General features: G+C 42.9%; 1 protein-coding gene across 1 annotated transcript; it reads left to right on the forward strand.

Annotated features, from left to right (window-relative positions):
* Nucleotides 1-11,532: 11,532 nt before the first annotated feature.
* On the forward strand, nt 11,533-12,162 carry LOC135483047 (uncharacterized). Its single transcript, XM_064763590.1, has one exon. It carries the CDS (start codon nt 11,533-11,535, stop codon nt 12,160-12,162), a length of 630 nt encoding a protein of 209 aa, XP_064619660.1.
* Nucleotides 12,163-12,712: the final 550 nt, after the last annotated feature.

The raw sequence follows: 12,712 nt of genomic DNA on the forward strand, positions 1-12,712 counted from the left end.
TTCATCAAACTTCAGGTTGCATGAAGGAACCTCTGTGACCATCAATCGGAGACAATTTTCATTAGTGCTAGCATATGCCTTCACATCTCACAAATGTTAGGGACAGACACTTGATGAAGTCATTATTGATTTCCAAAGTTCAAGCAAAATTCCAGTTGCTTCTTTTTATGTTGCCATCTCACGAGTTAGAAAACTCTCAAATGTGTACTTGAAATCATTCAGTTCCAAAATGATTGTCAAAAGCCACATCGTAGAAAAGGAACTTGAAAGATTGCATTCAGAACATGCTGCATATCAATTTTACAAACTTCCTCTCTCCATTGATGTCAGCTTGGCTGAAAAAAACCCTGACGCAAGTGAACTGAAAGTTGTCTACTTGAATATCAATGGCCTTCTGTATGGTAATCACATTTTGGACCTTGATTCTGACATTAACCTCAAAGCTGCTGATATCTTGTGTATTGTTGAAACTAAACTGTGTGACACTATTCAAGACAACTACCTTCATCTTCAAAACCTCCTTCAAATCGCCAGATTGGATTTCAAAGATCGATCCATGGGAATTCTAATGTACAAGCGCATTGATAGTGATGTCATTTGCCAAATCAATCAAATCTCAAATTATGTCAACGAAAAAACCCAGATCATTCAGTGTCAAATCAATGATCTCAGATTCTGCTTCACCTACATCCATCCATCATCTGTCAGCTGTGGATTTGTGAAACTTCATGAACATGTATCGAATGACACTCTCATCATGGGTGACCTAAATGCAGATCCATCAAATCCTAGAGAACAAAAGAAAATTGCAACCTTGTGCCTTGAAAAGAACTTGTTTATCTCTCAACATAGACAAACGTGCAATACACGTCAAATAGATCACATTCTCATTCCCAATCAAATTTTGCAACAGTACAATTATGAAACACAGTCATTCAAAAATTTCTATTCAGATCACAAATCCATCTCAATAAGGCTCTACAAAAACTAGTAAAACATCAATAACTCAACTGTTGACAGAACTGCTGCATTCATGAAACACAATACATTGGCAAATAAAACAACACATGAAGCAAATAAGGTTGGAGACTAGCATTTATCTGTTCAGAAGAAGTTGACCAGTTTGAAGACTTTATTCAATTATTGCTTCAAAAAAATCTTCTATAAGAGGTTATGATGTTCTGCTCAGCCAAGATGAATATTGTCGTGTGTAACAGTACAACCACCTTTCTATCGTTGCAGGAGGAATGATGAAGAGGATGAGATGTCATAACGTAAGTAATGTAGAAACTGATGTCAAGCAATCTTCTCCAAAAATTTGGTCATCACTGCAACTCCCATAACATACACTGGACAGTATTAACACATGAATAAAAGAAATATTTCCTTGCAGTCAAACTACACAACAGACCAAAGTACAAACTCCTAAGTTCCTTACTTCCTACAAAATGAGGTGACCGTTGCAATCAAAAACTACCAATTTACCAGCTTTCAAACAGTTCCTGTGAAAGATTTCTATAAAATATGTGACAAACTTATTCAACTGGCATCTTCACAGTTAACCCATTTTTCATTCAGAAGATCATTGAACGTGCAAATGACGCATCCTCCCATTTGCTTCAGAACCTTGCTTTCAGTCTTTTCAATGTCACGTTCAAAAATTATTCATGCTGCTTGCATCAACTATTCCAGCACCTTCCAAACAAAGAAGGATCGTATTTACCACTGAAAGTTCAAATACAAAAGGTAAGCAATCTTAAACTCATTAGGGTGGTTTCGCAGGCGCAGGGATAGCGCGACGTGAACGTTTAGCTAGACGTAACCGTTTTATTTACTGCTGCGTCATTTCTGCGGTTTCGCTGCGCACGAGAAAACGGTTACATTTAAGTCTAGGTGGCAACCCGACTTCATTATCTGTTTTTGCCTGCATGGATAGGCGATATCGACTACAAAAGCCATTTATTTACAGCACAATATTCCTAATAACTATTACAGGTGCTGCTCGGGATGTACGACTTCCGTGTCAGTGAAAACTCGTCAAATTTGCTGTCCGTTTGCGTTTACGTGTATCGAGCCCGCTATCCGTCTTTTCCCTCCGTTTACGCGTAGGGACGTTGCGTACGACGTCCCGACACTGCAAGTAGTGATGACGTGCTGCTAATTGTTCACGTTACTCCATCCGTGCGCCTGCGAAATCTATTGCGAATCTATTGTCTATCGAGCACAATAACAACAGACACTAATACCTAATCACCCTCCAACTCAAGGAATTCTTTCATCAACTTGTCAACTAGGCTGTATGATTTGTCTTTCCACCTCATCAGATTTTTAAGATATGTTATTTGTTCCTGACAATTTCAGCTCATTGAAACAGAAGATGCATTTTTTGTATATGATTTCAAATTTAAAAAACCAGACAGACAGAGAATCTACCTTGTGCAACATTTTCAAACAGCATGAGCTCCATTATGAAGCAGAAATATACAAGTGCACTAATCTTAGTATCTTACTCTTCTGTTGCAGCACCCATAGACATCTTCGAAAACATGGAAGATGATATTGTCTTGTCCGGTATTAAAGTTATGAAATCTACAGTCATGATGAATAATACTATCATAGCCAATATTTAATGCTCCTAGTCTACCCTAGAACATTTTTGTCCCCCGGAGCCTCGGAGGGGGACTTGAAAATATATATATACATATATTCCCTTCCGGTCAATAACTTCATAATGATTTTTTTTTCTTTCAATTTTTGGTGGGATGATGTATGAGTGTGCAAAGGTGTGTCGCGTTGAAGAATCGACCTGATGTGATTCTCCATTTGACCAATAGGGGGCCAAAACCTGAAACACAAAAACTGTGATTACGCCTTTAATTATGAATAGAATTTCACCAAACTTTAATGGTAGGCTAAGCTAGCAAGGACACACAATATATTACCCTAGTTTTTAGTTTCAGCCATTTTTATGCCCTATAGGCGGCGCTTCTTGAAAACCATGAAAATTCCCTTCCGCTCTGTAACTTCTGAACGACAACATATTAGTATATAACATATAGTAAAACTGGATACCGTCACTGTAGTTTACAACAATGTCCATCGGTCCCTATTGTTGGGCTGTTGTGTTGCTCCACCGACGCGCGTTTCTGCCCGATGGACATTGTTGTAAACTACAGTGACGGTATCCAGTTTTACTTCTACTATTTTGATTTTATTGTCTGGTCCGTGTGTATCATCGGTTGATCCTGTACTTCTCAACATATTGTGCCATTTGGACAGCCCACCTGCTTAACTACAACAGAATGTTTCAACAACAGAGTCGCAACAAAGTCTATAACGTCACAACGTCATTGAGAAACCACCCCTGAGTCATGATGTCATTCAAACTGTGAACTTCGAACAAGACAGATGCAAGTCAACCGCAGCCACCCTGATGAAGCCTAGAGGTGCAGAAACGCGCGTCGGTGGAGCAACACAACAGCCCAACAATGGATGGACATTGTTGTAAACTACAGTGACGGTATCCAGTTTTACTTCTACTATTCTAAATCTTTCAATTATCCACTCACATTTAAAAATATCTATGACTCTTTCAATTTGTTTGCATGAATGTATTAAAATACTTATTTCATATTTATTCTTGCTCTCACATTCATGCCATTCACTTATTGATGCAATCTCACTTAGATTACGAGTTAATTTGTAATCACGGTGTTTCTCTTTCTTTTCTGTAAATTCTGTAAACTCATGTCAATCTAAATACTCTGTACAATAGTACGAAATAAACATATATATATTACTCATTGATTAACTCGGTACATTGAGAGAGTTGAGCGCTTTGCAGCTGCCCCTTTTCTCTCCTCAAAACAAACAAATTTCACACGTTTTTTACACGCTTCCACAGGGATAGAATCTGCTGGATATGGACTATGAATGTGCCAGGAATCAAAGGAGATACATCTTGACAACTTCGATTGACTTTGAGACATATTTCTTCGTGGCCACTTTTTGAACTGTGAAAATACTAGCTTCACCAAACAGCCATTTTGCCATAATACACATACGGTGCATACATTCATGTGCTAGGCCTGACAATGTTTTGGGGTTCAATTTCAAGGAATGTGCTTTTCGAGCTCAAACGCTCTTGGACTAAAGGACTAATCCGTGACGCAGCTCTTGATATCTTATGAAACCTTCATGTGTTCCAACGGTGTTCAACCAGACGAGGGACTAGAGGTGGTCGTAACATTCAAAGGAAAATCAAGTCATGGATCACTGACGGTAGCAGAGATCGATCTCAGCCTGCCCCTCGGCCTGTGAACTTTCAGAATCTCAAGGTTGTGAACACCGCATGTAAAAAAGTGTTTGATAGGCGTGTTCACCCAAGACTCAGTGCGTGCCTAATCAACACCAGATCAGTTAAAAACAAAACGGCTTCTCTTGCGGACTACATACTTTCCAACGAGTTCGACGTGGTTGCAATCACAGAAACGTGGCTTGGGACTTCATACGACAAACAATGCATTGGTGAATTTGTGCCGCCTGGTTATGATATCTTGCATATCCCACGCCAAAATGAGCGCGTAGGAGGTGGGGTCGCTATCGTTTTCAAGGCTTCCCTGCCAGTCACGATTGTTGAGTCAACAGCGAACGAACTACATGTATATACTCATTTCGAATATTTGGACTGTAGGCTCCAACTACCTCAGGGAGGAGTTCTATTGTTGATAATTTATCGCCCTCCTCTGTCTAAGGAGAATGGACTACGAAACTCTGCATTCTTTGACGAATGGGATGACTACATTGTCAGACACGGCGGGTCATCCTCGGAATCTCTCCTTGTTGGTGATCTCAATTTTCACCTTGATGTCCCGGATGACTCTGATGCGCGTCGCTTCTTGAGCAGTCTGGATGCCAATGGTCTTCGTCAACACGTGACAGGTCCAACCCATAAAAAGGGACACACGTTAGACGTTGTTATAACAAAGGATACGAGCGACCTTGTGACGAATGTATCTGTTACGAAACCGGACCTTTTCGATTCAGATGGCAACCCGTCAGGTGATTATTATGCGGTTTCTTTCGACACAGTGTATGATAAGCCAAGGAATCTAAAGCAGGAGGTATCGTGGATACAAGACGATCGTACTTCAAGGATAAGCTCACCCAGTGCGATGGAAACCAACGGAAAATCAACCAGGTAGCGAAGCATCTTCTGGGAGATTCGAAAAAGCCAGTGTTACCAGAACATGATTCAAAAAGTGAACTTGCGGAAAGATTTAACAATTTCTTCTCTGAAAAGATTGTCAAGATCCGAAATGGAATGCAACGACTGCCGAACATTGTTGAAACGCCCGCTTGTAACTTGTGCAGTGAACTCTCAGTCTTCAATCCAGCTACAGAGGATGAGGTGAAGAAGACCATCATGTCCAGTGCATCAAAGTCGTGTGCCCTAGATCCACTACCAACCTGGCTTCTAAAGGACACAGTTGATGAATTTGTTCCCATAATCACCAAAATTGTAAATCAGTCTATGGCGGATGGCGTAGTTCCCAAGGACTTAAAGCATGCACATATTCGACCATTGCTTAAGAAGGCAGGCCTAGATAAGGAAACTCTAAAGAACTACCGCCCCGTGTCTAACCTTAGTTTTATTTCGAAAGTTCTTGAAAAGGTTGTGGCCAAAAGATTGGACGATCACCTACAGGCCAACTCTCTACGTGAGCAATACCAAAGTAGTTACACACCGTTCCATTCGGCGGAAACCGCTCTTCTCCGTGTTCAGTCGAACATTCTTGACGCCCTCAACAAAGGGAATGCAGCTGTTCTAGTAATGTTAGACCTTTCAGCCGCCTTTGACACACTTGATCATAATATCCTCGCGGAACGATTACGTGTGCATTTCAACATCAAGGGTGTGGCCCTCCAGTGGTTCAACTCATATCTGAACGACCGCTACCAGTCCGTCAAAATTGATGATGAGTTTTCGTGTCCGAGATTACTTCAGTTCGGTGTACCTCAGGGTTCGGTCCTCGGCCCAAAGCTATATACAATGTACACCAAGCCATTGGGTGATTTAATCCGACGACATGGACTCAACTATCATTTCTACGCGGACGACACGCAACTGTACATTTTCCTTGAAAAGAACAATGCGATGAGTCAAACCATTCAGATTCAGCGACTTGAAGCGTGCCTCAGTGAGATTGGTACGTGGATGGAGAGCAACCTTTTGAAACTAAACGGAGATAAAACTGAAGTTATGCTGTATACTTCCAAATTTTCCCGTGGAGAACCGATCGCCGTGAATGTTAACATCGACGGGTTGTCTATTTCTCTGGCCGAATCAGTTCGAAATCTCGGTGTTGTTTACGATCGACATCTATCGATGGAAAAACACGTGAACAATGTTAGTCGAACGTGCTATATGTATCTCAGGAATATCGGCAGAATTCGCAAATCTCTGACTCCCAGTGCAACAAAGTTTCTCATTCATGGACTTGTTACATCACGTTTGGATTATTGCAATGCCTTGCTGTATGGTCTGCCTGACACAACAATAAGCCGACTCCAACGAGTTCAAAATATGGCAGCCAGGATTATTACGAGAACCAAACGAAATGAACACATCACTCCAGTTTTAAAATCACTACATTGGCTGCCAGTCAAATATAGAATTTTATTCAAGGTTTTATTGCATGTTTACCGCGCACTTCATGGCACAGCACCATCATATTTATCCGAACTAGTCAATCTTTACCAGCCAACTAGGCCACTGCGCTCACAATTCAAACATAGATTAATTATTCCAAGGACAAAAAACAAAAATGGTCATCGTTCGTTTCAATGTAGTGGTCCGTACTTGTGGAACTTTCTGCTGGAAGATCTTGCTGTGATAAATGACTCCAAATCTTTTAGTCGTGCTTTAAAAACCCACCTTTTTAAATCAGCTTTTGACATTTAACCCTTTTGGACACTTTTAGTATGGACACTTTTAACTAAAATGGACTTAATTATTATTTTCATATAGACATTTTAAAATGCTTGAAACTCTGTACAGTGCCCTGGAGCAAGCCTAGAGCTTGGACAGGGCACTATAATATACTGTATTTTATTTATTATTTATTATTTTATAACTATATCTTACAATATAAATGTCGGTATTATATAAACAGTACATAAAACCAAATTTAACATGAAGTGGGCATTCTGCTTTTTTCATCTGACTTGAGATTGCATCAGAGCAGTACACCTCCCTCGTGGTCACGCCGGTAACAAAAGATACAAAAGGCTGGGGAATTCTATTTTTCCTGTTTGGACAGAAACACGTTCACGTTCTTTTCTCCCCACTCTACTGCTTTTGTCTCTTTTGGCTAAGTTACTGCTAAAACTGCTAAAATTATTTCTTCTTTTCCAGCATCCCTATTTCAACCAGACCATTCGTGGCTAATATCAGAACCTATGAAACCCTTATTACCAATCATATAGGATGTTGACTTCAATAATTCAGTAATGTATAATTTATTCTTGGTGTGCTTGCTTTAGTCATCCCCATAGAAGCATCTGCACCTGAACGCCTAACATTACCATGAACCTCTAGAGGTCCATGGTATTCTTTTATGTAGTTGGAATTCCTTTTTTTCAGTGCTTGGTGTGGTCTCTCCCAGTATCCTTCATTTCATAATAAGATGTACTAACCCAGGAAGAGTATTCATGGTTTTCAAAGCATGATGACAATGAAACAAATATTCCTCCTTGGCTAGTACTCTTGTCTTTTTCAGTTGTCACTCCATCTTTCCCTTCTCGCCAATTCCTTACTCTTTCACATGCATGCCACTAATATCTCATCTCTTCCTAAGGACATCATTATCTTCTAGATTAAGATGAATACTCCTAGTACCTCTACCCCAACAAAGATGAATACCACTACTAGCTCTACACCAAAAAAGACAGTACCTTCTCTGTCTACTATGCAGAGTTTGCTCAAAACTGCTAGAGATATATTCAATCAGATTGCGAATCAAGTCATCACCGAGATGAATGCAGGGTTACACCTGTCCACACAGGCATCTCAAGAACAGAGGGCCAGTGGTATCAAACAAAATAAGTTGGCTAGAGATACCCTTCTAACTGGTAAACGTAAACTGAAGGCAGACATATCGACCATTGTCGCCCAATTCTCCTTCTACGAAACTAATCTTCGCAAAGATGAAGAGAAACCGCAAGTCTTCATGTCGGAACTTTAAATACTTCTATATGCAGACCATCCCAAAGTCCACATGGAAAAAGATGAAATCAGGAAAACAATTCTCACGAGTGTGCAACATATCCTGGAAGAAAAGGACAAACTATCCACATCGCTTCACTCTCTATTCGATGATGACAACATGTCCCCTTTACATGTATCATCTCCTACCAAGTCCAATGACAATCCTCTTCAGATATTTGATGATGATGATCAGGGCAAAGTTACACCCAAGCGTGCTTCCACACCTCTCCAAGAACCTGCACAGGCAGGTGACGACGATGATGGAAAGCGTGATGTTACACCCAAACGTGTATTCCACACCTCCCCAAGAACCTCAACCCCAGGCATGCGATGAAGTGATACAGTTTAGTCATGTTAGTCGTAGGTAAAAAAGGTTAGGCCAAATTTCAAGCTGGTGGAACACCTCGGTTAGGCCAAATTTCAAGCTGGTGGAACACCTCGGTTACTCTGAGCAACCATACCAGATGGCATTGGACAAGTTAGACCAGAGGTACGGGGGGAAGAAGAGAAACTTTCAACGATTTGTAGAGTCAGTGATGGCCTTTCCCGAAGTTAAGGAGGATAACCTGTTGGACCTAGAAGAGCTTTCGAACAGAATATGCGATCTTATAAAGTAGGATGACGCTGGACAATGTCAGAAGTTAGTAGGCATGTCCACACTCTATACCATTATTCTCCAGAAAGTGCCAAGCTCGTTGGTGATCCGTTATCGTGAAGTCTATCTGTACAGTGATAATGAGGATGGCCTAGCAGTCTTTGCGGATTGGTTGAACGAACAAGTAAGTATGAGAATTGAGTTAGATGAACTTAAGCGTACGGTTGCAGGGAAGAAAAGGAAACCTACCAGGACCAGCAGCCATCTATCTTCCACCACTACCATGACAATATCTGTGAAGCCCGCAGCCAAGAAGAAAGACAAGAGAAAGAAGAATACGGATGTCCGATCACAAGCTACAGCTACTCCTGCTTCTATTTTACCTGGTGAGAGGTATGGACCATGCGGTGTTCGTAACAAAGGCCCCCAAGTCCCCTACTGTAAGACGTGGAGAAAAGCCTCGACAGCCGAACGTTGGAACCTCGCCAAGGAGAAAAGACTATGCTATGCTTGGAGAACTCTCATCAAGCGGCAGGGTATCCATCCACCAAGACATGTGAAGAGGAAGGATGCCCCAAGTCACACCACTGGACTCTTCATCGGGTTGTATCTGCACAAAACGAGGACCGCCCAAATCAGGTTTCTTCATCCCTCGCTGCTCCTGAGAAGGCGAAGACGCAGTTTGGCGTTTCTCGAGAGGGCAAGGCATGCCCCACCAGAGTCGGACTTCGAGTTGTCCCAGTGATGGTTACCGGTCCGGAGGGAAAGAGAAAAGTGAACGCCTTATTGGATGACGGTTCCGATAGCTCCTTCCTGAGAACAACGGTGGCAGAGGAGCTTGGCTTGAAGATAAAACAAGGGAATTTAAACGTCTCTACTATCCTAGAAGAAGATAAGATTGTGCCCAGTGGATTGGCAACAGTAACAGTGCAAAATGTCCAGGGGACTTTAACTCGTAAAATTGGTGTCCGAGTGATGGACAAAGTTTGCGATAACTTGAAGATTCCAGTCTGGAAGGAGTATCAGCATGAATGGTTGCATTTAAATGATGTCCTCTTTGCCGAGTACGCGGATCCACTCCGAGTTGACATGATCCTTGGTGCTGACAATCCAGAGTTGTTGATGTCCAGACATGAGATAGACGGCCGGCCAGGAGAACCTGTTGCGCGACTCACTCCGATGGGATGGACTTGTGTTGGACCGTTAACAAAGGTAGCCACCAAGTGTCAGTCCAATTATGTTCACCTATATCATGGGACCACCGGTCAGGCCAAGGGATTCCAGATAGACCAGGAGATGGAGAAGCTATGGAATGCTGATGTCGACACACCCAACGATCCAGATCTTTACACACCCGAAGAAAGGATTGCTTTGAGCTAGGCCAAAAGGACGATCCGTTATGTTGATGGTAGATACGAGATTGGGATTCCCTGGAAAGAAGATTGTCCAAACTTACCCAACAATCGTTCCTTCGCTGAGAGACGCTTTTTCAATCTTGAACGGAGCCTTGGTAAACTCCAGATATTGCCAAGCGATATAATGAAGTGATGGAAGCCAACATTGAGAAAGGATACCTCGTACCTGCAACACGACCATCCCCTACAGAGCCATGTTGGTATTTACCTCATTTCCCAGTGCTACGAGAGAACAAATCAACAACAAAAGTTAGAATCGTGTTGGATTCTGCCGCAAAATTTGAAGATGTATCCCTTAACAATGCCATGTTGCCCGGACCGAAGTTGCAGCGAGATTTGACAGATATTTTACTGACCTTTCGTGTAGGCCCTGTCGCGTTACTTGGCGACATCAAGGAGATGTTCCCACAAGTGAGATTGTTACCAGAAGATCAGACGTATCATCGCATTTTGTGGCGAGAGTCGAAAGCGAGACCCCGCTGTTAAGAGTATAAGGCCGCCCGCCTAACCTTCGCCTCGCTGTTCCTGGCTCAGTATGTCCTGAAAACCCATGCTGAAAAGATGATAAAGACGTACCCAGCGGCAGCCCAAGCAAGCTTAGAAGATACATACATGGATGATGAGTTAACGAATGCCAAGGATGTGAAAGAAGGGATTGGTGTCCGAAAAGATTCGACTGCCATGTTGGGCGATGGTGGATTTCTGGTACAGCAACAAGATCGAATTCCTAGAAGGTGTGCCTGAGGAAGATCGGGTCGCTGGTATCGACTTCGAAACAGATGAGCTTCCTTGCATTAAAACGTTAGGCGTCAATTGAGATGCGAAGAATGACACCCTTGGATACACGCACACGCCAGTGGAGGACGTTCCTATCACCAAGCGGCCGCTGTTAAGTTATTCGACCCGCTCCAACTTTTGGCACCCATTGTTATTCAAGCAAAGATGTTGCAGCAGGAAGCCTGGCTGTTAGACCTTGAATGGGATGATCCGTTCCCTTCCTCATTGGCAGATAGAGTGCAGTCTTGGATTTATGAACTGTTAAAAGTTGCGGAGTTTAAGGTGCCGCGTTGGTATTATGAACCGGATTCCGCTAGCTGGACACTGCATGTGTTTGTGACGCGTCAAGTAAGGCGTATGCATCAGTGGTCTTTGTTAAGAGTACATACTCTAATAGTAGAGTGGTGGTTCGTTTGGTTATAGCCAAGGCAAAGGTGGCGCCTGTAAAGACAATCTCAATCCCTCGACTCGAGTTGATGGCAGCTGTGCTCGGAATGAAGTTAGGCTTGCGTGAAGCCAAGGCGTTAGATTGTGAAAATTCTGAAATCATTTATTGGACCGATAGTATGGATGTTTTGTACTGGCTACGAGGTCAATCACGCCGCTATAAGCCATTTGTAGCTCATCGTGTTGCGAGTATTCATTTGGAGACCGCTGTGTCGCAGTGGAAACATGTTCCGGGGGAGGTGAAGCCTGCCGACTTGGCAACCCGTGGTCAGACCGTGGAAGAGCTCATCGTACCAAACTGCTGGACGGATGGACCGCAGTTTCTGTACGGGGGGAGTGTGACGTGGCCAGTGGAAGGAAAGGAGGAGCCAAGAGGAGCATTAGAAGAGATTCGGAAGTCTGCTACAGACATCGCGTCTACCCAAGTCCAAGATGAACCAGACGCAAAGGCACCAGTGTTTAGACTAGATAGATACTCGTCCTGGACTAGAATCTTGAGGATGACAGCTTGGTTACTGAGATGGAGACGAATCATCGATAGACCGGATGAAAAGAGACCTATGACTCTGCTCCCTGATGAGATCAAGAAAGCAGAGAGCTATTGGATTAGAGTGATGCAGTCCGCGCCATCCCTGGAGTCTGCGACCAAGCAATTATGATCAGGCCAACCAGTGAGAGGAATGTGTACTTTGTCCCCTTTTCTTGATGACCAGGGATTGCTGAGAGTGGGAGGACGGCTGGGCCGCTCTAACTTGCCCTACGATGCCAAACATCCGATGATTTTACCTAGCCAGCACCCTTTGACGAAGAAGCTGATCCGATACTACCATATGAGAAGTCACCACACAAAAGGTGTCAACGCCAAGCTTGCCAAAATACGCGAGAGATTTTGGATCGTGAGCGGAAGAAGAATGGCGATACGGAAGTTCATCGCGGCGTGCGTTGAGTGTCATAAAATGAAGAAGAAGGTCGCAGAACAGATGATCGGTTCTCTTCCTGAGTCGAGGGTCTCCATTCCTATTCGTGCGTTTGCTAGATGCGGCATTGATTTCGCAGGTTGCGTAACGTTCGCGCCAAGCGTTACTTGTGTCTGTTCACGTGTTTGTGCTCCCTAGCTGTGCATTTAGAGTTAACATACTCTATGGAAATCCGAGCCTTTCTAAATGCCTTTTCTAGAATGACGGCAAGGAGAGGTAAACTGACCGATGT

This window comes from Lineus longissimus, chromosome 1 (genome assembly GCF_910592395.1).
Source record: "Lineus longissimus chromosome 1, tnLinLong1.2, whole genome shotgun sequence".
Lineage (NCBI taxonomy): Eukaryota > Metazoa > Nemertea > Pilidiophora > Heteronemertea > Lineidae > Lineus > Lineus longissimus.